At 40.4% G+C, this 27668-nt stretch overlaps 1 protein-coding gene across 2 annotated transcripts in view; it reads left to right on the forward strand.

Moving 5' to 3' along the window:
* Positions 1-27668, forward strand: part of gnal2 (guanine nucleotide binding protein (G protein), alpha activating activity polypeptide, olfactory type 2) — a 94223-nt gene that overhangs the window by 48235 nt on the left and 18320 nt on the right. For both annotated transcript variants that reach the window (XM_072440678.1, XM_072440679.1), the window contains exon 5: positions 3362-3459. In XM_072440678.1, coding sequence (XP_072296779.1) covers positions 3362-3459 — 98 coding nt within the window. The remainder of the gene's footprint in view (positions 1-3361; positions 3460-27668) is intronic.

The following is a 27668-nucleotide window of genomic DNA, read 5'->3' on the forward strand; positions in this document are numbered from 1 at the left end:
TTTCTTGAGGTTGAGGAAAGACGTTGAGGTTTAATCATTTGTCCCGTGATTAAACCTCAACTCGCACGTTTTAAAGACTCGTTTTGGTGGGATCGATTGCGTGATGATCATCGTCGAGGACTTCAATGTGCGATATATACTGTTACGGATCATATCGCGACAAACGATGATATGGAAACTACTGTATGCCCCTGACACGATAAAACCGAACGCAGGTCAATTGCATCAAAAGAATGAACCGCAATGTGTAAATGCAATAATCAAAGTCTTAAGTTGTTAGTTAGTGTCGTTAATGAGCCGTAGATGTTAATTACTCTGCTTTCTGCTCATTGCAAAGAAAAGCTACACGTGACGAGCCGCCAAAAAACAAAAGGGACTAAAATGGGATCAATTTAGGACCAAATGACGACAAACCTGGACTGTGTGAACGCACCTTTAGACATTGACTGGAACTGTAGGTTTAGAACTGGTTTAGTCCCAGTTTTAGTCCTATTTTAGTTCCACAAAGCTGTGACAGAATCAGAAAAGGTTTTATTGCCAGTGTCAAAACTAAATCTATGAACTAGGAATTTCCTTCCTCAATAAAGTGCAACATAAAGCAATAGATAAAAAAAAGTGAAATATATTAACTATGATAAAATAGATGCATTCAAATACTGGCAAAAATGTATTCATCCGTATTTTTTGAAGCAGAAATGTGTTCAAACATGTCTTAAACATGTCGTAAATTGAGGTTTAATTATGAGACAAATGTGAAATGTGTGTGAAATGAATAACTAAAACTGCAGAAATATCACTTTATACTGACAAAAAACATTTTTAGAGTAATTTATATTTCTAAACGGCTGTTGTTTGGTGTATTTTCTGCTATGAATGATAAACTGTGTATTCCAGTTTTGCATATCTCCAAAACAACATCATAATATTGAATTTCCATATATTTCCCTCCTCTTGTAAAAATAGACTTTGAATATGATAAATACACACGGAAAAAATGACTATGATATGATACTAAATAAGCGCTGGTATTACAAAGTGCTTGAATTAATCAATGTTTATCTGGGTTTAAGTCTATTTTACTGTCTTAAAATGCTTGTCCTTTTCTTATATTTAGTAAAACAATATATTTTATGCTTTTTGCTTATTCTAATAGAGTCAAAATATACTAAAATCAAGATAAATACTGCCTAATCTGAGCACTTATTAACTCGTTTATGTTGGTCACTTTTTCCAGTGCGTAGCCTTCTGCCGGTACTTCAGTCCCTCAAGGCCCTTTTCTTAATTTCCTTTCAAGAAGAAATAAACACAAAAATGTCTGTGATGACCAAAGTCCTTCCTCAAATGCGTGAAGCAGAGCCGCGTGAGTGCGCCTTTAAGAGCGGCTCGCATCAGTTGATTTCCTCCATGTTGAACCTAATCACCGGATCTGCCGAGAGCAGTGCTCCCGCAGCATGTGACTCGTTATCAGGCTCCGTCCGGCTCTGGTTGGGGGCGACGTTCAGTGCGCTGCTCCCCAAACGCAGAGCACTGTCCCGGGCCGAGCGCAGAGTCATGTGGTGGGACCGTCCCGGGGAGAGAGAGAGAGAAGAGAGAGAGAGAGAGAAGAGCTGAATATGTTTGTGGAGACACACATTGTTTGCAAATGTTTGTATTGTGCTCTTACATTAGAAAGATATTTATTTAAAGGGCTTTATTTGGTGTATTTATGTTGTCTGTTGCACATATAAATGATAGTTTTACTGCAATCGAGTGGCTATTTGTGGAGCAAAATCTGTGGAAAATGACAGGAAGTGACATCACACCAAGGACAGTCATCACGTCCAAAGTTTATGTAGAAATAACACAAAATAAACTACGTTTTTGACCATCTAAACTAAAGGCAAAAATATATATATATATATATATATATATATATATATATATATAAATATTACTTTGCATGTTTGGCGGGCCGGATTATAAAGTCGAACGGGCCGTAGGTGGCCTGCGGGCCGTAGTTTGCCCATGTCTGCTCTAAACAATAATTCAACCTATTTATTTTTATGTGTCAAAAAATAAAAAAGTGACATTAGATGAGTTTTGTGTAATTTCCCGGTGTGAGGTCATCAATTACAAACAGGAAGTAACTCGTCCACATTTTGACGTTTACGTGACGATTCCAAACCACTGCGGCCCTTTCGTGGAGGCGCGTTTCACCTGTCACGGCGTCAGCTTTGTCTCTAAAACGCTGTGTTTGTGTCCGGGTGACGCGAGCGGATTGACAGGAATCGCCTCGCCTTTTCACCGCGGTGGTCTTAACATAAATAACATAATTCAATGTAAATAAACGCTCGTGGAAGTGGAGCCACGAGTACGTTTGGGGCAGTAGTATAACGCCTAAACACAAAGCTGTTCTGAAATGTAAGATGGTTATGATTATTACGCTCTGTTCCTGGTAGTGCTGATTGTCCGACGTGATTGGATGACGAGGATTAATGACGGACGCACGAGTTCCGACAGTCGAACGGTCATGGATTTCGCGTAACTCTCTGAGGTCCTGAAACGTCCGACTAAAACGAGGCTCAATTCACAAACTGAGGCCGTTTCTGGACGACGCGTCTGGACTTTTGTCGTTTTGGTCTGCTTTAGTCTAGATTAGCGAATATCGAGCGAATATCAGAGGAATATCAGATTTAAAATGTAAAGCTGGTGCAAAAGCTGCTGTTTGGATGGTCGGATTGACACTTATTTGGCATTTGTTGTGTTTGGACAGTTCCTCTTTAAAAGCTAAAGCTAACTTCACTAAACATGAGCTTTAAGGAGTTGTAATGAAGCAAATTCATGTAAAAGTCATATACATTTTGATTATATTTGAATGTAATATTTGCATTTGTGGGTTTGGAGCTCCAGAACGGTTGATTTGACTAAAATTAAGAGAGTTTTAGCTTTATTTTTAATGTTAAACGTGTCAAGCAGCGTGATTTCCTGTTATGAAATTGGGACAAAAAGGAATCAATTATAAAAATGTCTCTGTCAGAAAAGACACATTGATTCATTAAAATATTGTCTATAAGGCCGACTTAATTACTTTAATACATATTTCAAAGAGGTTCCCATTGGTCTAACCTTTTGACAACTAATTTCTAGTATATATCAAATAAATACAAAAAATATATACAAATTGTTAGTATTAATAGTTGTTTTTGAGATGTGTTTGAGTATGTTTTGTTGTGCATTGTAAAGACATTTACTGACACATTTCAAGCACTTTCAAGACGCTATGTCCAAATATAATCTGAATATTGTTATGGAGATGTTCATGTTTGTCATAACTGCCCGCTCTTGATGTATCTCATCTTCTTCTTTTTTGTCCTTTGTTCAGGAGTTCTTTGACCACGCAAAGAAGTTATGGGACGATGAAGGAGTCAAGGCCTGTTTCGAAAGGTCAAACGAGTACCAGCTCATTGACTGCGCACAATAGTAAGTTTTTATACCTTTATCCTCTCCGTCTCTCTTCTTTGTCTCTCTCTTCTTCTTCTTGCTGCTGTTACATGTCGACATTTCACTTTACCGTTCATTATACTGTTCGTTTTGGTTCGAACGGCGTTGTAGCTCAGAGAAGTTGTACTTTCTTGCACGACGTTACATAAATACAGCGTAAAAGATACATTTTAGTGTACATTTTACTCACATCAATATTTCGTGGCTGAAAAACAGTGATTTGCATAGGACGTGCTCCTTTGCTCCATTTCAGCGCAGACAACGTGGAGAAATACGTGCTTTTTAGATTGAAAATGACTTAAAGGCGCAGTGCGTACATTTGCGTGAGTTCGCCCGCAAGTTAAAACCTAAATATCTATCTAAAATAGATGCGTTTTTTTATGCCATGTTGTACAAGAAAGAGGCTCCTCCAGGCCAGGTACGAGTCAGGTTTGCGGAGATGCGAGCCGGCTGACTGCTCACGGCAAGTTACGTACTGCGACTTTTAAGAAACGGGTGTCCATATGACCACCTTAGAAGCCTTTTCCACCTCAGAGCGTTCTTGGGTGAATGAGGGATTATACCCAACTGCGATTTAGCACTGTTACATTGTACGTTTTCCGATGACGACGGTAAACAATTCACACTTGTCCAGGCACATAAATCCATGATCATGATTATCACACATCTACTTACTTACCGTATTTTCCGGACTATGAGTCGCACCTTTTTTCATAGTTTTGGTGACTTATACTCCGGAGCGACTTAAATGTGATATTATTCGTTATTTTCACACTGGCAACCGCATTTCACATTTAGATTATTATCACACTGACAACCACAAGAGGGCGCTCTAGGCTCTAAGCGACGCAGAAGAAGAATCTGCACTTCCTCTTCCTCTGGAGTTTGTGGAGTTGTTTAGAAGTGACACAGAGGAAGAAGAATTCAATGGATTTAGTGATTTGGGGTAAAACTGATGCTTTGGTAAACTTGTTAGCATGTTCTTTATGCTATAGTTATCTGAATAACTGTTAATATGTTACGTTAACATACCAGACACTTACCACAGTTCTGTCTGTGCCTCATGTAGCTGAAGGTGTTAGCGTTAGCATACGTCATGTAGCTGAAGGTGTTAGCGTTAGCATACGTACACCTATTCACCATGTTCTCTCATCTGTTATTATTTTAAACTGCATTTACAGATGAATGTCTTGGATTTGATCAAATACATTTCCCCAAAGAATGCGACTTATACTCCAGTGCGACTTATATATGTTTTTTTCTTCTCTATTAAGCATTTTTTCCTTTCATTTACCGCAATATCTTGACTATCTGAAACGTCGCCCTCCGTCCGCCGCCGCCGCGCTCTGCCCTTAAGTCCACACCGCGCCGCTTCACGTTTACGGCGTGTAAACTGTGGCCGCTCTGTGCTGCCGCCGCCGTCCCGTCCTGCGTGGATACAGTCTGTTTGCTTTGGGCGTGGCGGGACGAGTGGCCGGTCCAAGAGTCCTCGTCTCTCCGTATCTTGCCTTTCTGTCGGGGATTTTTTCACCGCGTTTGTGTCGTTCGGGTTCGTCTGTTGTAGAGATGCAGGTTTCGATGTGGCTGAGGGGAGGGTTTTGGGTGGATTTGGTGGTGAGGTATATCTGGGTGTCGTCAGCGTAGCAGTGAAAGTCCAGGTTGAGTTGGCGGAGGATGTGACCAAGGGGGAAGATGTAGCAGATGAAGAGGAGGGGGCCGAGGACTGAGCCCTGGGGGACCCCCTGCGTTACTGGGGAGAGGGTGGATGAGTGACCGGAGAGGGAAATGAACTCTTGCCTGTTGGTGAGGTAGGATGTGAGCCAGTCAAGTGCAGAGCCCTCAACACCCAGTTGGCGCAGCCTTTGTAGGAGGATGGAATGGTTTATAGTGTCAAAGGCTGCGCTGAGGTCTAGTAGTAACAGGATGTTGAGGGCCCCGGAGTCTGCAGAGGTGAGGAGATCGTTGAGTACTTTGACCAGGGCTGTTTCAGTGCTGTGAAGTGGGCGGAAGCCAGATTGGAGGGGTTCATAGAGGTTGTTTGACTGGAGGTGGGTGTGAAGTTGGGCGGCGACGATGCATTCCAGCGTTTTTGAGAGGAACGGCAGGTTGGAGATGGGGCGGTAGTTGGAGAGGTTGGCGGAGTCTAGGGTGGGTTTTTTGAGGATGGGGGTGATGGAGGCCAGTTTGTAGATGGAAGGAACATGGCCGAGGGATAAAGACTGGTTGAAGAGGGTGGTGAGATGGGGGATGAGAGCAGGGAGGCAGGCCTTGGTTAGAGTCGTTGGGAGGGGGTCGAGAGAGCAGGTGGTGGTTTTGGAAGCGGTGATGAGGTCTATGATATGAGAGGAGTTAACAGAGGAGAAGGTGGTGAGGGGAGGGAAGGGTGGGTGGTCAGGGAGAGGAGGGGGGGCAGGGGTGGGGGTGGTGATGGAGTTAATGGAGACGGCAGTCATGGAGCTGTTGATTTTGGAAATTTTGTCATTGAAGGCAAGGAGGAAAGAGTTGCAGAGGTCAGGGGAGGAGGGTGGAGTGATGTCCGGTGGCTGGAGCAGCTTGTTGACGGTGGAGAACAGGGTGCGAGGGCTCCGGTGGGAGCTGTTGATGAGGGTGGAGAGGTGGGCAGATTTGGCGGCTTGGAGAGCGTCACGGTAGGAGGAGATGTGTAATTTGAAAGCTTCGGCGTGGACGGTGAGGCGGGTTCTTTTGAGGAGTCGTTCGAGTTGGCGGCCAGTCTGCTTCATGGTGCGGAGTTTTCTAATAGTTTTAACTGTAACAATGCTCCAGATATCTCCAAAAACAGCAGTATTATCCTTTTTTCCCTTCAATGTATCTCCCACCGTTAGCAGTCCCACAACGAATTAAATAAATCAAAAACTGCAAGGCCGAAATTGTGAATTTTCCTTTATTTATTCGTCAAGATCTCATCCAAATCCGTTTGTTTCACTCTTAACTTACCATCAGTTGTTCTTGTGTTTTTAATTGAAGTTTTTATTACCTTTTTGCTCGTCTTAGTCTGGGTTTTGACCGTCGGTTTTTCGCCAACTCCGACCGAAACCAAACCAGGGTGAAACCGGTGCTAAACCAGGACGTTGCCGGTCGCAGTCCGGCTTCTGGCGCTCCGTTTCCGTGTTTGCTTTCCTTCCTTCTGCACAATAGCGCCCTGATACAGTTGTCCGGGAATATCGATAAGTCGCCTGTTTCGCCGGTGCCTCGCTCTGTTTGGAAAGCTGTGGTGGCGTCGGCGTCTGCGCCCGCTCGCTCTCTTACTGAGGTTTGGATATGCAGAGCTACAGTTACAATGCTCTACCTGTACAGCAGAAAGTATTTGAAAATCTAGAAAAAGAGAAGATTTTTTATATTTTTTCATTCAGATCGCACAATATTTTTCAGCCGATACAGTGTGAGGTCTGATTTTGATCATTTTACATCCAAATATACTATTTTAAATTGAATATTTGATAAATCATTATCAAGCCAAGACGTTAATGTGCATTTTTAAAGGTGCACTATGTACCTTTGGCCTCCAGTTTGTGTCATGAAAATTTGATTTATTTGGCTCGAATGTTTCACAACGTTTCAAAGGTGTTTTTGGAATCACTACGACTTTTCTGCCGTGAAAAACTCAAGAACGAACAAGGATTTAAACGACGAGTTTCACTTTGGCTCCGGTAAAACAGGTCTCTCTCTCAACGAGTTCTTACCTGCCTAAATAAAGGTTAATGACTAAATAAATACAAACTGGTAAAGAATAAACATGTGTATCTTTCATTTGTTCAATCACAGACGATTTTCTTCATGGATCTTTCCTGTAAAAACGACCGCTTCTCGGTTTTGTAGCACTTTCCCGCCGTCTTTAAACACACCGCGGCTTCGGAGGAGACCGTACGTCGGCTCCGCCCCGCCGCCAAAGGTCATCCGCCACGCCAAAGGTCGTCCGCCGGCGCGATCGGGTCGGTCGCACGGGCGCGGTGTGACCGGCGTTTGAAAAAGAGCGGCGCGGAGAGACAAAAACGGGCTCTGTGCCGCGCTTTGAACATACATTTGACTCGGGGACAAGTCTTTATTGGTTACAGCTTCCATGGAAATGGAGGGAAAGAGGGTGGGGGGAGGGGGCGGGGGGAGGAGTCAGGTGATGCTCAGACGGTCACATGCGTCTGAAAGGTGGAGCTGTTCGGAGCGGAGGGAAAGAAACGCAAGAACAAGAATAGTTTTTAGGTTTAGTCCGCTGTCGAGTTGTTTCATCTGCAGCTCATGTCTTTCCTGAACAGTTTTTAGAATGAGCTTTGTCAGAACTCGTATAACATGGAAACAGAAAGAAAGTGCTGTTATTTTGTGTTGAAAATGTCTGGCTATTGTCTAGAAAAGAGTTTTTTTTATTATCATTGTGGTGTCAGAATGTTAGAATTTTGACAACACTAATCTAAATAGAAAAAAAATCACTTTAATAAGACAAAATTAAACCTTTTCTGAATCATTTTAAACTGTTTTATCAATATCTGTGGTAGTATAAGACCACATATAAAGAAACAACAGCAATTTGATGTTGAAAATGTCAGTTTATTCTCTAAATAAGAGTGTTTTTATTGTCATTGTGGTGTCGTAAAACTAGTAATGCCACAACACTAATCTATACTGAAAAAACACACAAAATTCAAGACAAAAGAAACTACAGCTATTCTGTGTTGAAAATGACATTGTAGCGTCCAGAAAGTATATTTCTTCAGTATCAGAAATGTCCACTTTGCAAATGAATTCTTCAATTATAGACGACGTTGAAGTGACTGAAGTGACAGACGCGTTTTTCTGTGTAGTTGGGTCAAAATGACACCGCTGTGTGCTGTCTGCGTCCGGAGAGTTTTATCGGCCGCCGAGCCAAAAGTAACGCTGCTGTGTTGTTAGCGAGCTGTTAGCGTGCTGTTAGCATACTCTTAGTGTGCTGTCAGCGAGCTGTTAGTGTGCTGTTAGCGTACTGTTAGCGTGCTGTTAGTGTGCTGTTAGCGTACTGTTAGCGTACTGTTAGCGTGCTGTTAGCGTACTGTTAGCGTGCTGTTAGTGTTTTTGGGGCGAGAACGTGTCATATTACAATAAAAAATCTACATTTAAATTTTATGTGTATTTACCTTCCTCATCAATACACTGTTGTAATGTCTCCTTTAAAACTAAAATTTCGCTAAAAATCATACACATTTTATCCCAGAATAGCACATTTTATTGGTTTATATCTTTACTTCCTGTTTGTAATTGATGACATCACAGGAAAGCTAATATCACACCGTTTTTTTTTTTTACTTGCCAAATAAAAATATATCAGAGAACCTTTATTTTGTTGAATTCACGTTTAGAGAGTCAAAAAAGTTGTTTATTTTGTGTAAATTCTGCACAAACGTTGAATGTAAAGCGTGTCCCTGGTGTGATGTCACTTCCTGTCACATTGTTTTCAACTTTTCCTCCCCAAATAGCCACTCGACCGGCGTAAAACTATAATGAGTATTTACAGCAGGTACAAACACACCAATTATAGTCACAATTATAGAAACGGATCCAAAGCTGAGCCACGCCCTTTAACCGCAGTAATAAGACACTCCATCACGTCTGTCACACCAGCTGACTCCTTCTGCACTAGAATATCACTTCTGCTAAAAGTACGGACCCCGGACTTTGGACGTTTGCCACTTGGACAATCATTTCCTCAGCATTTCATTCCATTTTCGTCCACAAAAGCCCGATCGTAATCCGATACTTCTACGTTTCATTACACGCTCCGAGTCCTCGTTAAACGCCGTGAATTCAAACGGTCTGTGTCTATTTTTAGCGTCCCATTTAAATAAACAGTTCTTCATATCACTAAAGCGACAGAGCTATAAGGGGAAATGTTACAGCGTGTTGACTTTGGGCCCCTCCTTTCGTAAATACGAGCTTTTATGGGGTTTGTCTGTTGGCTTCCTCCTTGTTCTTTGTCTACTCTGTGAACTCGACTCGACACAAACGCAGCGTTCATGCGGCGCAGGGACGTCGTTTATCGGTTTAAAACATTCTATTTATATTTTTATCATTACTTTCTCATTTTATTTTTTATTTATCCTGAGGTATCTTTATTATTTGTATTATTATTATTATCATTATTATTATTATTACCATCATCATTATTATTATTGTCTTTATTATTATTATTATTATTATTATCTTTATTACTATTATTTATTATTATTATTGTCTTTATTATTATTATTTTTGTCGTTATTATTATTATTATTGTCTTTATTATTATTATTATTATTATTATTATTATTATTATTACCTTTATTAATAGTATCTTTATTATTATTATTATATTATTATTATTATTATTGTCTTTATTATTATTATTATTATTACCTTTATTAATAGTATCTTTATTATTATTATTATATTATTATTATTATTATTATTATATATTTTCTACATGTTTTGTTGTTTTATGTTTAGAAAATAAATTGCAAAAAAACCCACACATTTTATTTTACAATTTTATAATTTTTTTAAGGCGTAGAGTGTAAATGCCAAACACAGAATGAATGAAACACAAACAAAGAATTAAAGCTGATTAAATGAGACATTATACATTTTTAAAAATATTTTTTGTGTGTCTTTTTATGAATATAAATAAACAGACTAAACACAAAAAGACCAAGGCGTAAAAGACAAAACCAAAGTGACACGAAGAGCAGGTCGAGTCATAAACCCGTAAATAAAATGTGTATTTGTCCCGGCTGCACCAACGTCTGCAAATTATGTATATTAAGTTCCATTAAAAAGTACATTTTTCCATATTGTAGATGAGGTTATTTCAGTCCAGTCTTTTTTGTCTTCTCATTTGCACAGTTGTATTTAGAGGGATTCATGCACCTTTTCATTTCTGCACTTCTGGGGTCTATTCCCATTTGTCTGATGATGTAAACCTCAACTAAAACACTCAAAGACATAATATTGTGTGGATACTGTTGTCAGGATACTTCTTCTTTTGTCAATTAAACTCAATCGTGTAAAATAAATCAGATTAGAACGTTAAACACGCGAATGATGAGGAAACATGTCACAAAAACAAGGTCACAAACTCATAAACGTGGGATTGTCTTAATATTGTATGTCTGCTTACCTTTTTGTCAATGTGACTGTGAACATTATGTTGTTGTTGTTGTTGTTGTTGTTGTTGTTGATTTTGTTGATTTTGAAGGTCTTTGGATGTCAAGATTAGTCAGTTTATTGATAATCGCGATTTTTCAGGTCAAATATAATCATAAGAACCAGAAAATAACTATAATTGTGATATTTTTTGAGCAAAATTAAAGCAAAACATATTGTCTAAAAAATAGTATTACATATAAATGCTTGTAACTATTTTTTTCATCTGGCTGTTTTTGTCAAATTTAACTTTATTTAGTCTTTGGGAAAGTTAAATTCACGAGAATGAAAGAAAATGAAAGATTTCACTGTTGTTCTGTCACAGTCTCAATAATAATCGTGAATAATCGTCAAATCGTGACGTTTTTTCTCGCAATAATCGTAACACGTTAATTTGATATTACGACATTCTTATTTGTGGGTTTCATATTTTGTTTTTGACGCTCTTCAAGTATTTCAGTCCAGTACCATTTCCCTGTTATGTAAGCTTTGTGTTGGATTATATTGATGAAATGACAAAAAGTATTGATTTGGGACCTCTAAACATTTTATTTGAACTATTCAGCTATTTGTTCTTGAATTCTTGTTTTTCAAATTCAAATGTCTTTGTTTTAATTCATAGTCATAAAACATCCCTGTATCTCAAAGTATAAGAAATAGATGACACAAACCCAATTGACATTCGAAAAAAGGGAAAAGATTACATTCATTTGCATATTTAAAAAAACAAAACAAATTTTTATCTTGTCTGAAAAAAATAAATCTGAAATTGACATTAATTTACAATTTTGAAGGATAGAGTTCTGGGTTTTCCACATTTGTAATAATGTATTGGGCGTTTTAGTTATTTTAAACATTAAACACGGTCTCATTTGTAATATATTGATGGAATTTGAAGTGCAAGGGTCGTATTTTAAGTAAATAACATAACTTACAAGTCCTAAAAATGACTAGAGCTGTTAATAATCAACTCATCGTGACTAATCCACTCTCCATTTGGACCGTTACATAGCGATTCACAATTTAAAACTAAACATTTTATCTTTTGAATGGGAAAAAGTCCTCAAGACGTTGCATAAAACAGGAAGCCATGGATAGAAAATAAGAATCGTATTCATTACCTGGACTTTACAGACTCTAACACACGACAAGACCTTTTATAACAAAGACAGTGGCAAAAAGGATCAACAATTAATGATTTTTATCACTAAGACACTTTATTCATAAACATTGTCTCATCTAGAAGCCTTCAGTCGCCATATTTCACCCTCTATTTGATCTATACTGTTTTTAAGATGTATAAAAGTACTAGATAACCAATCGTTAAGCTATCATTGAATACAAACACTAGGTAATCACTAGAATAATGGTTAGTTAAGTGTAAAATAATGCTCTGAAAGGTCACAAGAGGCGACTGTCGTGGACGTTTGGACACTTCAGGCGACAGAATAGTCTCCAGATTACGGTTGTCGCGCTTCAGCACATCTCCCGGTCTTCGGGCGGGACGGCGGGGCGGCTCGGTGGAGGGGTTGGGGTGCGGAGCCGGTCACGGGACCCTGTCACCGGCCGGGGGCCACTGGCAGTCATCTGGGGCAGTAAAGTGCTAAGAATGGCCCTCATTGTGAAGCAGCGCCGGCCCCTGGAGCTCCACTGGAACACGGAGGCCAACAGCGCTAACAGTGGCAGCCTCTTGTGTTCAGGGACGAGCACACAAACGCCCAGTGTCACACGCCGCGCAAGCTAACGGGCTAGCGCGCTAACAGGCTAACAGGCTGACTTGTTTTATTTGTTCATTTATTTTAGCAACTATTTATAGGTTTAAGTGATTTATTTACTCTTTTACGCTTTTATTTATTTTAACATTTTTTTTTTGTAATTATTATTTTATTACTTTTTATTGCTTACAGTTTTATTCTATGTATTTGGCCCCTTGTTTTGAATTATTTATTTACAGTTTTTTAATATAGTTTAGATTTTGTTGTATTGTATTTATGTATTTTATTACTTTTTATCTCATACAGTTTTAGCCTCTATTTATTGTTTTGGATTATTTATTTATTTACTGTTTTATTTTATTTCTTACCATTTCATTTCTTTCTTCATGTATTAAAATGATGGCTAGGACACTGGTAGAGCAAGTGTTTTTAATGTTTTGTGTTACAGTTTTACATCAATATATTTGTATTATAAATATATCGAATGAACAAATTCATTTCGTTTGCACAGTTTGGATGACTTTGTGTATAAATTGTGTTTAAAGAGTCTGTTGATTTGCTCAAAAACGAGGATTTTGAAACTTTTAAAACACATTATTGACCAAATGAAAGTCTCGTGCCACGTTTGCATTTATTATTCCATTTCTGCTACATTTGTGCTTTGCTATTTCATCTTCAATTGTCAAAAAATTTAACCGAAACAACAACCGGAACCTGCTAGTTTGGCTTGTATTGATTGTATTGATTGATATTCCTTTCCATGCTTTGTCTGAGTCATAAAACCTCTCATGTTTTTAAGTCTGATCCAGAAATGACCAAATGAGTCGACGTTTTTCAGCCTCGAGCAAAAAAACCCAGATCAGTTCATGGCTTGTGATCATCAGTGAATTATCCCGTTCACATGTTCCGGTCCTTTTCTGTTTATTTTTGAGGCGTGAACGATGGATTTTGTGCCGCTCGGCGTTTCCCCGCAGAGGACGAGGACGTTAACGGCCTGATCCTCGTCTCGTTTTGGAGTTCACAGTTTTGGGACGAATCCGACTTTGAACTGCACATTTAATCCTGTTCAAATCTGAATTGTAATCTGATTTGTCGCCATTATCGTGTTGCAATTGTTTTCATGTCGAGGTTTGTCGTTGCCTCGTCTGGGATTAGGACTTATTTGTTGTTGTTGTTTAGTTTTTTGTTAGTTTGTAAGTGTTAGTTGTTCAGTTTGATCTTTTTTCTTGCTTTGCGATGTCAAGATTATTCAGTTAATTGATGATTATTCAAGTCACAAGTGCTATAAAACAACAATCATGCGAATCGTAGGCAGCAACAATGAGAAACTGCGCAAAAGGACCGTATTTTTCAGACTATACGTTGCACTTTTTTTCATAGTTTTGGCCGGGGTGCGACTTATACTTATATTTATACTTATATACTTATATACGTATACTTATACTCCGGAGCGACTTATAAGTGATATTATTTGTTATTTTCACACTTGCAACTGCATTTCATACTCCAGTGCAACTTATATATGTTTTTTTCTTCTCTATTTTGCATTTTTTGACTGGTGCGACTTATATTCCAGTGCGACTTATAGTCCGGTAAATACGGTACTATTTTTAGTGACAATATCGTTACTTTATCATTCAGAAAGTTTGATTTCGTGAAGCTAAACTGGCAAAATAAACGAAATAAAGAACTTAAATCTTGAATAATTGTAAAATCACGACGTTTCTTCTCGCAATAACGGTAAGATTTCGACACCGTGACGTCCTCAGTCTCGACACGTTTCGCAGTTTCCACGCGAAATATTTCGAGATATTCCAGCGTCGACGCGCGATCGCCGCTACAAACGCGCTTCATCCGATTCTTTGTCTTTGCCGGAGGAATTGCGGCTCCTGTTATTGGTGAAACGCGGCCGTGCCACGCACATGTCATTGTTATCGGCGCGCGGATCGCACCAGGATGTATGTTTGTTTCGTCGAAGGCCGGTCGGTGTTTGCAGAGCAGCTTTGTGCGGATGCTAAAATCAGATGACCGCGCCGTCAGCTGACTGCCACAGTCAAAGGGAGCACTATGTTTTACGTTTGGCTCTGGAAGAAGAAGAAACGACTCGCATTAAATGTCATAATTGCCTTTGGATTTTCCTCGAAATGCGTTTTTTTAAACTGTCATAGGGCTGTCGGTTTAAAGGGCCCATGTTTTTACGATTATCCAATTTTGACTTTATTTGGTGTGTTTATACCTGTTGTACATATAGATTATAGTTTTACACCAATGAAGTAGCTGTTTGTGGAGCAAACGTTGAAAAATCTGTGGAAAATGACAGGAAGTGACATCACATCAGTCAAAGTTTATGCATAATTCACACAAAGAAACAACTTTTTTGACTCTCTAAAGATAAAGTCGACAAACTAAAGTCGCTCTCATATATTTTTGTCAAATAAAAACAAAGTGACATTAGATGAGTTTTGGCCCAGTGTTTGTTGGGTAATTTCCTAGTGTGATGTCATCAATTACAAACAGGAAGTGAAATTATAAACCCACAAAATAATGTGCTATTCTGTGATATCATTTCTATAACTTTCAGCAGAATTCTAAATAGTTGTAGTTTTTCTCAATAAAAGCAAATTAAAATAGACTTTTGGCTTTACCTTCGTTCTCTTTTATTGTATCACTGCGTTTGGTCGAGTACGCGATAAAAACATTATTACTATTGTCATTGTCGCGACTTTACGCAAACATAATCGCAGTGGTTTTCAGTGGAATCCTCGGTCGATAAAAGTGTGCGTTTGGAGCAGGATTCAGACTTGAAAAATACCGACGCGTTTGTGATACAAAAATTGCGTATTTTCGTCGTTGTATCATGTAATTCAGTTCGAATCTTGTTTTGAAGTTGAAATATAGAGTTTTATTTGGCGTCAGTTTGTTCTTTTAGTTTTGTTTGCATTTGGACGTTTAGATTGAAACATTCCACATTTACAAATCGGCGTTTTTGATATGATTCCAACATCCGACGTCTGCTCATTTTGTTGACTCGCGACTCGATGGAACGACTCACAAATCCATCCTCTGCACCGTGTTTCGACGTGGTGCGAATCGTGTCCCACTGAGGCCGCCGTAGTTCTGTGGCCTGCAGCTGATCGATGGCATCGACGTGAACGGCCGGCTACATGTGACCTTCACCGCTGAAACAAAATGATATGATAAACGAGAAGAATAGATCGTAGTGAACGCATTGTTTTGACTATTTACTCGTCAAAAGACATCACGTCCGTGTGGACGTTGGGATGTTTTTTGTGAGTTCACGGAGCAAAGTTATTGTTATAAATCCATGTCATTCTTTGGTATTTCATAGGTTTGAGTTTCAATTTTGATTCCACAATTTCGATTTCTTTGGAGAATTGAACGCAAATCCTTCTAAAACCATCCCTGCTCACGACTCTTCACTATTGATCCTTGTTCCAAATGAATATCCACGTTCGATACTAGTTCCAGTATTGATCAGGATCCGGATATCGAGTCAAATTTCACAACAAAGCAAAGGTTTATTGCGGTTTCTGTCTTTTTAACGGGTTTAACGCTTGTCCTCGCTGCGCAGCTCAACTCGACGCTCGTTCCACATCCACTCTTGACGATTCTAATCTATAATAACGATGATTAAATAAGTGGTTTTGCCGTGTAAATAGCCGCTATTTACGTCCGCGCTACTGTACGGCGGGCGACGTTAGGACTAAAAGCGCCGCGTATTTTTGGGTACAATTTGAAGTCCCGGAATAGCTCTGGTTTTTATTCGTGCTGCGTGGAGCCGAACGCGCCGAGCTGCCGGAGGACGCGCCGGTTCTCAGATTGTAGTCGTTCTGTTTTCCTCTCCTCTTTCTCTCCCCCCTTCTCTCCGTCTCCTCTTTCTTTCTCTCTCCCCCCCTTCTCCTCCCCGATCCGGCCCCCTCGCCGCCGCTCCCCGCCCCCCCGTTCGGAGAGAGCTTATGTAAACTAGCACGGCAAGCGGAGGCTATTTTTAGCGGCGGCACTGCAGAAACAGGCGGAGGGGTCACGTGTGCAGCCGAATCAAAGGGAGTATCCCGGCAATGCGCTGTCAACAAACGGAAGGTCAGCGGAGGAAGGTGAGACGGCTTCGACCGGGCCGCAGGAAAACGCCAGCGCGAGGAGGAGAGCGCGCCGCAGACCGAGCAACAGACGCGCTTGATATGTATAAATGTGTGTGTGTGTATATATAGAGGTCCGTGCGGGTTATTTTGGGACGGCAACAGTTAGACAGGAAACACGGAACGCAGCGGGGAATAAACCGAGACCGAGACGGGATTATAGCAAAGACTGGACTAGACTGGCTCTGGGCTCGGACTAGTCCAGGCAAAGCTGGTCTGAGGAATGACTGGAGCGAATCAGGGCTAAACCAGTCCGAACCGGATCAAAACCAGATTGAAACCAGATCTAAACTCGGTCTGGGCAAAGATTGTACCAGGCCTAAAACGGATCTGAACCTGGACTAATGGTGCATTCATGCTGACCACATGAACAATGAGAGAGAGTAAGCCTAAAGCTACAGGCTAAACCTGGACTATTAACAGGACCAAACCTGGACTATAACAGGACTAAACCTGGACTATATCAGGACTAAACCTGGGCTATATCAGGACTAAACCAGGACTATAACAGGACCAAACCTGGACTATATCAGGACTAAACCTGGACTATAACAGGACCAAACCTGGACTATAACAGGACCAAACCTGGACTATAACAGGACTAAACCTGGACTATAACAGGACCAAACCAGGACAATAACAGGACCAAACCTGGACTATAACAGGACCAAACCTGGACTATATCAGGACTAAACCAGGATTATAACAGGACTAAACCTAGACTATAACAGGACTAAACCTGGACTATAACAGGACTAAACCTGGACTATAACAGGACTAAACCTGGATTATAACAGGACTAAACCTGGACAATAACAGGACTAAACCTGGACTATAACAGGACCAAACCGGGACTATAACAGGACCAAACCGGGACTATAACAGGACCAAACCTGGACTATAACAGGACTAAACCTGGACTTTAACAGGTCCAAAATCGGTACCATAACAGGACCAAACCTGGACTATAACAGGACTAAACCTGGACTATAACAGGACTAAACCTGAACTATAACAGGACCAAACCTGGACTATAACAGGACTAAACCTGGACTATAACAGGACCAAACCTGGATTATAACAGGACCAAACCTGGACTATAACTGGACTAAACCTGGACTATAACAGGTCCAAAATCGGTACCATAACAGGACCAAACCTGGACTATAACAGGACTAAACCTGGACTATAACAGGACTAAACCTGGACTATAACAGGACCAAACCTGGATTATAACAGGACTAAACCTGGACTATAACAGGACTAAACCTGGACTATAACAGGACTAAACCTGGATTATAACAGGACTAAACCTGGACAATAACAGGACTAAACCTGGACTATAACAGGACTAAACCTGGACTATAACTGGACTAAACCTGGACTATAACAGGACCAAACCTGGACTATAACAGGACCAAACCTGGACTATAACAGGACCAAACCTGGACTATAACAGGACTAAACCTGGACTATAACAGGACCAAACCTGGACTATAACAGGACCAAACCTGGACTATAACAGGACTAAACCTGGACTATAACAGGACCAAACCTGGACTATAACAGGACTAAACCTGGACTATAACAGGACCAAACCTGGACTATAACAGGACCAAACCTGGACTATAACAGGACTAAACCAGGGCTAAACCAAGTACTCTAAATGTGGACTAAACTAGGCTCTATATATGTTATTTTTGGTCATTGTTTTATGTTGCACCAAATCACAGAAACAATTTCCTATGTTTGTGAATTTTGTTCATTGACAATGGCAATAAACCTTTTCTGATTCAGATTTTTTCCCCGGACTAAACATGGACTATAACAGGACTAAACCAGGACTATAACAGGACTAAACCTGGACTAAAACAGGACTAAACCTGGACTATAACAGGACTAAACCTGGATTATAACAGGACTAAACCAGGACTATAACAGGACTAAACCTGGACTAAAACAGGACTAAACCTGGACTATAACAGGACCAAACCTGGATTATAACAGGACTAAACCTGGACTATAACAGGACCAAACCAGGTACTAAACTAGCTCTAAACGTGGCCTAAACTAGGCTCTTTTCCCATACTAAACCTGGTTCACAAAATGACTCAAATCAGGGCTACAAGAGGTCTAAAATCAGTCTAAAATCTGGTCTAAAACCCGGACTATACCAGGCCTGTATGAGATCTAAACGTGAACTAATGGTGCATTCACCTTTTCACATTGACCACATCCAAATTTGACCCAGAATAATTACACTTGAGCTCAGTTTGGCCCTGACGTAGACTTGGTTTGGACCAGGACCAAACCAGGACTAAACCAGTACCAAACCAGGACTAAACCAGTCCCAAACCAGGACCAAACCAGGACCAAACCAGGACCAAACCAGGCCCAAACCAGAACCAAACCAGACCCAAACCAGGACCAAACCAGACCCAAACCAGGACCAAACCAGGACCAAACCAGACCCAAACCAGGACCAAACCAGACCCAAACCAGGACCAAACCAGAACCAAATTAGGACCAAGCCAGGACCAAACCAGGACCAAACCAGGATCAAATCAGGACCAAGCCAGGACCAAACCAGGACCAAACCAGGACCAAACCAGGATCAAATCAGGACCAAGCCAGGACCAAACCAGGACCAAACCAGGACCAAAATTAGGACCAAATCAGGACCAAGCCAGGACCAAACCAGGATCAAATCAGGACCAAGCCAGGACCAAACCAGGACCAAATCAGGACCAAACCAGGACCAAATCAGGCCCAAACCAGGACTAAACCAGGACCAAACCAGACCCAAACCAGGATTAAACCAGTCCCAAACCAGGACCAAATCAGGCCCAAACCAGGACTAAACCAGACCCAAACCAGGACTAAACCAGGACCAAACCAGGACCAAACCAGATCTCAGCCAGGACTAAACCGTGTCTAAACCCCAGGACTAAACCAGGTCTAAACCCCAGTGAAAGCAGGTCTCAAGACAGAAGCAGTGCACGCGGCTCGTACCGAGCAACAAAATACATAGATATTTGAAGTAAATGATGTGAATGGACCGGATTCTAAGGACTATGTTGCAATAAGAGCTTCATAATTTAAATGAAATACTTTGAAATGTTTCCGTTACAATACAAACCACGATTGGTTTGGCCTGTGCTGTTGAGTCAATGTTGTTATCGAGTGCTATTTTGTGAACCGATGTTTATTGATCATATATTACCAAATACACAGACCAAGATCGACCGCTTGTTTCTAACCGTATCAAAGCACGTTAAAATGAATGATGATGTCCCGTGTGAACAATAGAGCTGCAGCGGTTAATCGGGATAATTGTGTCTTTTCCACTATATCAAAATCATAAATGTAAACTGGACTAAACAGACACTAAAAACATGCTTAAGAACAAAGACAACAGCATTATTAAGTCAAAATGTCAAAACATTTCTAATTTTTATGAATAAGTCACAGTTTTCAACCTTTAATTTGTTAAAAATGTATAAAAAAATCACAATATACAACCGAAATAATCGTTTCTCTAGTCGACTAATACATTGTTAGTTGCATTTAGGGATGTCATGATATTAAGTTTTAATGATTTATGATTGTTATGAGAAAAAGCATCACGAGTTAATGATTATTTACACGATTATTGAGACCGTGAAATCTTAAATCTTCTATAATTCTCGTGGTGTTACTGCTCCTCAACATTCTGAAAGACAAAATACAGTTAAATGTGACACAAACGGGCAGAAAAAATAAAGTTCTTTACATTTAACTCTATTTTTTGGACCATAATTGAACCAGAAATACTTAATTTTGTGTCAAAAATGGTCAGGATCATTATTTTTTGTGCTTTTTACGATTGTATTGTGACCTGAATAATCACAATTAATCCTATCCCTAGTTGCAACCCTAGTAAACAAAAGGTAAATGAACTAAAGGAGGTTTTAACAGCTCTAACCCAGCTCTAATTCAGAACTAGAACAAAATATAGAAAGTAGAGGTTAAATAGAGTTTGTTCTTCTTATATTTAAACCTTATGTATAAATATATTGAGACTAAGTAACCGATATTGTTAAAAACGTGGAAGTGGGTGACATTACCTCATGTTTAGCCCACAATAACCTCTTTGGCCCGCTCTGGTGGGCCTCGCCGACCCTGAGCGCCCCGCCGTCCCGTCCCAGTGTTGACGGTTGCGTGTTTTGTGTGCGGGGCCACCACGTGACGCCGGCGGGCCCCGCTCGGCTCGCGGTCGGCCACGCCCAAGGGGGGGGGAGTGCCTCAGCACCTCGGCCCCTCGTCAAACAAGACTCGACTTTCACCCGCAGAGGAATGTGCTCCCGGGCTAAATATAGACCCACAATATACGTTTGCGTCTCTGTTCTTGGTTCGAGCGCCGTGAGGAGAGTTATTGATTTTGTATTGGGATTTGCGTGATATGAATAAGGCTGTAGTCGGCTAAAAGGGGCGTGTATATGACCCAGTTTATTCAGAAACGACTATTTATTTATGTTATTAAGTTCATCGATAATCGTAAAAGACAAAAAAATTATAATCTTACCATTTTAAGAAGAAAATGTATTTATTTTTAATTCAATTTATAGAAAAGGGAACATTTTCTAACTAAATGTAGTATTTTTTTTTGTTTTAGTTAGTAATTTAAGACATTCGTGTTACGTTGTCGTTAGCTTTCGTGCTAATTCTGACGCCTTTTGCTACGTCAATAAACACTGTTCGACGTGGTCATATTTTCTGGTGTTTCAGTCGCCAAGTTTGTGATGTTCCTGTTCTGCAAGTAACTGAGTAACAAATATCTCCAAAATAAACTCAGCTTTTGCAAAAATGCTAATGAAGTTCAAAAGTGACCGTTCACTCCTTGTCCTGCTCCAGAAGTCAATTCCACTTTCATTTTAAGTTGTTGTTTTTTCCCCCCGTTTTTTTAAAGTACACATTTTAAAAGTCAGATTTTCTCCTTGTTTTTGTTGTTTTGTTTTTGTCTGTTGTTGTTTTGGGATGTCGGTGTAGTTCTTCATTCGTCCAGGAGGGTTCCATTGAACCTTGAACATTTTTCTGCAGTTGTTTTAGGATTTTTCAAACCCCAATCCTGTGAAATTCCTGAAAAAAAATGAAAATAGTTATTACAACATTCAGCCGAATTTTATTTTTAAATGTGTTTTTTGTTGGACAAGTTGGTTTCCCTCTGCCTTTAAACTCTTAATATTTAACATTTTTGAAAAGTCTATGGGGAAAATGAATCGGAAATGCACTTCCTGAACCTCGGTGGGCTTTGACTGTTGAGATTTCCATTTGAACCCAATAAATTTTCCAGCCCCATTTATGGCATCACATAAACGCTACTTATTGCCTATGTACCTGTAACTTTATGCCCATAAATGTCAAAGATATCCGTGTCTATGCGCCGCAGTTTGTAGAAGAGTCTCTGGGCACTTCTCTGTTTGAAAGCAGCAGCTGAAACAACACTTCAGGTGGAGACTGGAATTTCACTTCCTAAATAAATAAGTTTTAAGGATGAGTATCTCGTGCATCAAGAACAAAGACAAAGTGAAAACAAAGGTGTGACGGCGCCGTTTCTCCGCGGATAAAACCGTGCTAACATGTAGCTAGACCTGTTTTTTCGCATTTATTGGGTAAAACTGTCCTTTGAGTGATTCCCTTTTATAATATACAGTACACACGTGTTTTAATAGAGGAAAAAACTCATTCAAGCATAGTTTTTTCCATGAATTTATTGCCACTGAAGTTCTCTAATCAATGACCCGTATTTTCTGGACTATAAGTCGCACCGGAGTATAAGTCGCACAAGCCAAAAAATGCATAATAAAGGAGAAAAAACAAATTTAAGTTTCACTGGAGTATGAAATGCGGTTGCAAGTGTGAAAATAACAAATAATATCACATATAAGTCGCTTATATAAGTATAAGTATATAAGTATGAATATAAGTATAAGTCGCACCCCGGCCAAAATTTTGAAAAAAGGTACGCTTTATAGTCCAGAAAATATGGTACTTCCGACTAAAATCCGCAAAATAGCTTCAAATAATTCAACCAAACTGGAAAAATGGACTTGTAAATCACTTAATAGTCACATCCAGATTGAGGTAAATTGAACAGAAGGTCAGATCTATGGACTCTGGACAGCGTAAAGTGTTATTTTCATTATAAGGCTGTACGTATGTAACAAACTGGCCCTCGTTCACTTTGTCCGCGGCTGTAAAACCCGAACAAACGTGTGCTGAAGGCCTCGGGTTTGTAATTAAGCCACGTACAGTCAATATTTGCGTCTTATCGTCGTCGGATTTGACCCCGCGCCGTGGGTTTTATTGTATACGTGTCGTCGGGACGGTTACGTTTGCTCGATGAAGCCGCGTTCGAGACCAGTTTAAAGTTCGGCTACGTTCTTTTTGCGATTGGGCGAATTGAAGCTAAAAACGACGTTGGGCAGCAGGAAAAACACGTTAAACTGTTTAGCGGAGCGATTGAAAAGCACAGAAGTGTAAAAAACGTCGTGGATTTATGATACGATGATGTAGTTTGAGTTTTTTTCATGTATAGAGCATAATTTGAAGTTGGTTTTGCATATTAGACAAGAAAAAAGTACAAAATCGAGCATTTTCACTTCGTACGTTACATTTACATGACCAGAAATAATAGAATAAATGATGAGAATTATTAGAAAACCCAATAATTATACTGTCGAGGGAAATCTGATCATCAAAAACGGTAAGTCAGAGTTGTGTTCGGAAGACAAAGTACAATGACATCTCAAATACCTCTCGATCTTTAGCATTTTCTCTTTCATTTTCGTCTTCGCCACGTTAATCAGACACGTTTCCTTGTCAAAACCTTTTCACAGTTGTGGCCAATCAGAAAGAAGTCGGATGCAACCGTTTCTGACACTTCAATAGCTCCAGAAATCAGATAACGATCAGAAAGTTGGCGTGCGTGTACAGTAAATATAGCCAACTCACCACAAATAAACTGCAAAAGTGTTGGGTTATTCCCCCACTACGCAGCGATCTTTTACAGGGCGTTCGTGGCTCTCGACTTATGAACGCCGTATAAAAGTTTAGAGACGGTTTGGTTTTGGTTTTTAGTCCTGAATTTGTCCCGTCGGAGCTGGGAAATGTCATGGCAAACCTATAATATCACAGCTTTGGGAGATTTGCTGAATTAGAATATCGAGCGTGTCAGAAACGTGCAGATTAATCCCCCAAAACGAGAGTATGAAGTGGGATTTTTTCACTTTTCTGGTTAATTTTACGGTTCGTTCACGTTCTGTGCCCAACCAAGACATTTTAACACTTTTTCATGTACTCGAGTATTGTCGTTAGTGAGAGAATGCCAAAAGTATGTCTTGAGATTGAAATTCTTGTCAATATCGGCCATGAATTTCTCAATTTAATGGGTTATTTGTACTTGATTGCAATGTTTTCGTCAATATTTTTGTAGCATTCTTATTTTAAATATTTTTTTGAGGCTTGTCTTGGTTTAGTCCTGATCTAGTCTTGGTTTAGTCCTGGTCTAGTCTTGGGTTAGTCCTGTTTTAGTCTTGGTTTAGTCCTGGTTTAGTCTCGGTTTAGTCCTGTTTTAGTCTTGGTTCTGTCCTGGTCTAGTCGTGGTTTAGTCCTGATCTAGTCTTGGTTTAGTCCTGGTCTAGTCTTGGTTTAGTCCTGTTCTGGTCTTGGTTTAGTCCTGATCTAGTCTTGGTTTAGTCCTGATCTAGTCTTGGTTTAGTCCTGATCTAGTCTTGGTTTACTCCTGGTCTAGTCTTGGTTTACTCCTGGTCTAGTCTTGGTTTAGTCCTGATCTAGTCTTGGTTTAGTCCTGATCTAGTCTTGGTTTAGTCCTGTTCTAGTCTTGGTTTAGTCCTGGTCTAGTCTTGGTTTAGTCCTGATCTAGTCTTGGTTTAGTCCTGATCTAGTCTTGGTTTAGTCCTGATCTAGTCTTGGTTTAGTCCTGGTCTTGTCTTGGTTTAGTCCTGATCTAGTCTTGGTTTAGTCCTGATCTAGTCTTGGTTTAGTCCTGATCTAGTCTTGGTTTAGTCCTGATCTAGTCTTGGTTTAGTCCTGGTCTAGTCTTGGTTTACTCCTGGTCTAGTCTTGGTTTAGTCCTGATCTAGTCTTGGTTTAGTCCTGTTCTAGTCTTGGTTTAGTCCTGATCTAGTCTTGGTTTAGTCCTGTTTTAGTCTTGGTTCAGTCCTGGTCTAGTCTTGGTTTAGTCCTGATCTAGTCTTGGTTTAGTCCTGATCTAGTCTTGGTTTAGTCCTGATCTAGTCTTGGTTTAGTCCTGGTCTAGTCTTGGTTTAGTCCTGTTCTGGTCTTGGTTTAGTCCTGATCTAGTCTTGGTTTAGTCCTGGTCTAGTCTTGGTTTAGTCCTGTTCTGGTCTTGGTTTAGTCCTGATCTAGTCTTGGTTTAGTCCTGATCTAGTCTTGGTTTAGTCCTGATCTAGTCTAGTCTTGGTTTAGTCCTGTTCTAGTCCAGGTTTAGCCCTGATCTAGTCTTGGTTTAGTCCTGTTCTAGTCCAGGTTTAGTCCTGATCTAGTCTTGGTTTAGTCCTGGTCTAGTCTTGGTTTAGTCCTGATCTAGTCCAGGTTTAGTCCTGATCTAGTCCAGGTTTTGTCCTGATCTAGTCTGGGTTTAGTCCTGATCTAGTCTAGTCTTGGTTTAGTCCTGTTCTAGTCCAGGTTTAGCCCTGATCTAGTCTTGGTTTAGTCCTGATCTAGTCTTGGTTTAGTCCTGATCTAGTCCAGGTTTAGTCCTGATCTAGTCCAGGTTTAGTCCTGATCTAGTCTTGGTTTAGTCCTGATCTAGTCTTGGTTTAGCCATGATCTAGTCTTGGTTTAGTCCTGTTCTAGTCCAGGTTTAGTCCTGATCTAGTCCAGGTTTAGTCCTGATCTAGTCCTGGTTTAGTCCTGATCTAGTCTTGGTTTAGTCCTGGTCTAGTCTTGGTTTAGTCCTGATCTAGTCCAGGTTTAGTCCTGATCTAGTCCAGGTTTTGTCCTGATCTAGTCTTGGTTTAGTCCTGATCTAGTCCAGGTTTAGTCCTGATCTAGTCTTGGTTTAGTCCTGATCTAGTCTTGGTTTAGTCCTGATCTAGTCTTGGTTTAGTCCTGGTCTAGTCTTGGTTTAGTCCTGATCTAGTCCAGGTTTAGTCCTGATCTAGTCTTGGTTTAGTCCTGGTCTAGTCTTGGTTTAGTCCTGATCCAGTCTTGGTTTAGTCCTGATCTAGTCCAGGTTTAGTCTTGATCTAGTCTTGGTTTAGTCCTGATCTAGTCTTGGTTTGGTCCTGTTCTAGTCTTGGTTTAGTCCTGTTCTAGTCTTGGTTTAGTCCTGATCCATTCTTGGTTTAGTCCTGATCTAGTCTTGGTTCAGTTCCAGTTTTAACCCGGATCAGTCCCAAGTTTGCCGTGTGAACCCAATACTCCCATAAGAATTCTGCGTGAAATGCAGCAGATTTAGATGTATTTTATGTATTTATTCATCCATGCATGTTATTTATAGCCCAAAATGAGGGGTTCGCGGCCTTGTTCCCGTCTCCAAAATGGCTCCTGGCTTCGTCGCTGGCAGCGTGAGGTCGTGAACTTTCCAAAAATAGCTCGCGGTGAAATGAAAACGTTAAAACTTGACTCTGAAGTCGCGATTCCCGGAGCAGACGAGACCAGAGCGGCGACGAGTGAGAAACCAGAGAGGGAAGAGGAGAGAGGCAGAGAGAGGGAGGGAGAGGAGTGAACTCTGGGGTTTCCATGGAGACCGGCTGTGAAAGCAAGCAGCGTCAGAGGTACGGGAGCGGAGCGGTGCCACTCGGAGGACGGCCGGCGAACTGCGTCAACAGCAGCGGCGAGGCCCGAGAGGAAAGAAATGAGAGTTTAGAGATAAAACGTACCACAAAAGACGAGTTAAATGAATAAACTGGACAGATATAAATAACTACACACCTGTTTTTCTCCAATCTTTTCAAATCAAGACCAAATATTCTTCAGTTGCATAATTTTAACATGAGCTAAGATGAGATCACTTTTATTTGAGTCCACGCTCTCAATGTCCCTTCCCTTTTTAAATACTTTTTCAATTAAATACAGTTATAAATATGCATCTAAACAGAGAATATTTACAAATTAAGTGATTTTTTTAATTTTAATTTATTTTTATCTACTGTTATAAATGTGTATCCTTTTTTAATCCATTTTGATCTATTATTTGTTTTTTCTATCTACTTTTCATCTATTTTTCATTTGTTTGTATCTATTTTCATTTTTAAAAAATCTATTTTTCATAATTTTGTATTTGTTTTTCATCTATTTTTATTTATTTTCATCTATTTCTCATTTTTTTATATACATGTTTGCTCTATTTTTTATTTGTTTTTTTCTATTTGTCTTCCATTTTTATTTGTTTTTATATATTTTTCTTCTATTTTTATTTGTTTTTGTCTATTTTTATTTATTTCCATCTATTTTTCTTCATGTCTATCTCTTTCCATCCATTCCCTGGCACATTTGGCTCCACACACCATCACAAGGAAACACAGTGTGGCTGTTACACAATCCGCCCTCAACCTTTGACTCCTGTGTCTTTCCCATCGACTTGCGTTTCGGGCACAGCTCGTCGACTCGGAGCGCAACAACTCCTTTGACATGAAGCTTTATGTCTGTGCGGCAGCGCGAGCCAGAGCCAGCCGCGGCGAGGGCCGGCGAGGCCGGCGATGGCCGGCGATGGCTGGCGATGGCTGGCGAGGGCTGGCGAGGCCGGCGAGGGCCGGCGAGGGCCGGCGAGGGCCGGCGAGGGCCGGCGAGGGCCGGCGAGGGCTGGCGAGGCCGGCGATGGCGAGGGCCGGTGAGGGCTGGCAAGGCCGGCGAGGGCTGGCGATGGCGAGGGCCAGTGAGGGCTCGGCGTTATTTAGAGAAGCCTGCCGTCCAGTAGGGGGCAGTGGTGAGCGTTTTGTGCTTTGTCAGTGTATTTCTGAGTCAAGTTTGGTTCTTTGGGCTCAAAAGTCTTAATTCAAGGGTCTGTACCTGATTTATTTCATATAATAAAGTGACGTTTGTTTTGCAGATATATTGTAAACGCAGCTCGTGGGGTCAAAATAAGACTCGGGACGCTAGAAATGTGTTATAAAAGTGAAGAAGAGTT

The sequence above is a fragment of the Eucyclogobius newberryi genome, unplaced genomic scaffold, assembly GCF_026437365.1.
Source record: "Eucyclogobius newberryi isolate DKJ021-1_F unplaced genomic scaffold, fEucNew1.0.hap1 SCAF_12, whole genome shotgun sequence".
In the NCBI taxonomy this organism is placed as follows: Eukaryota; Metazoa; Chordata; class Actinopteri; order Gobiiformes; family Gobiidae; genus Eucyclogobius; species Eucyclogobius newberryi.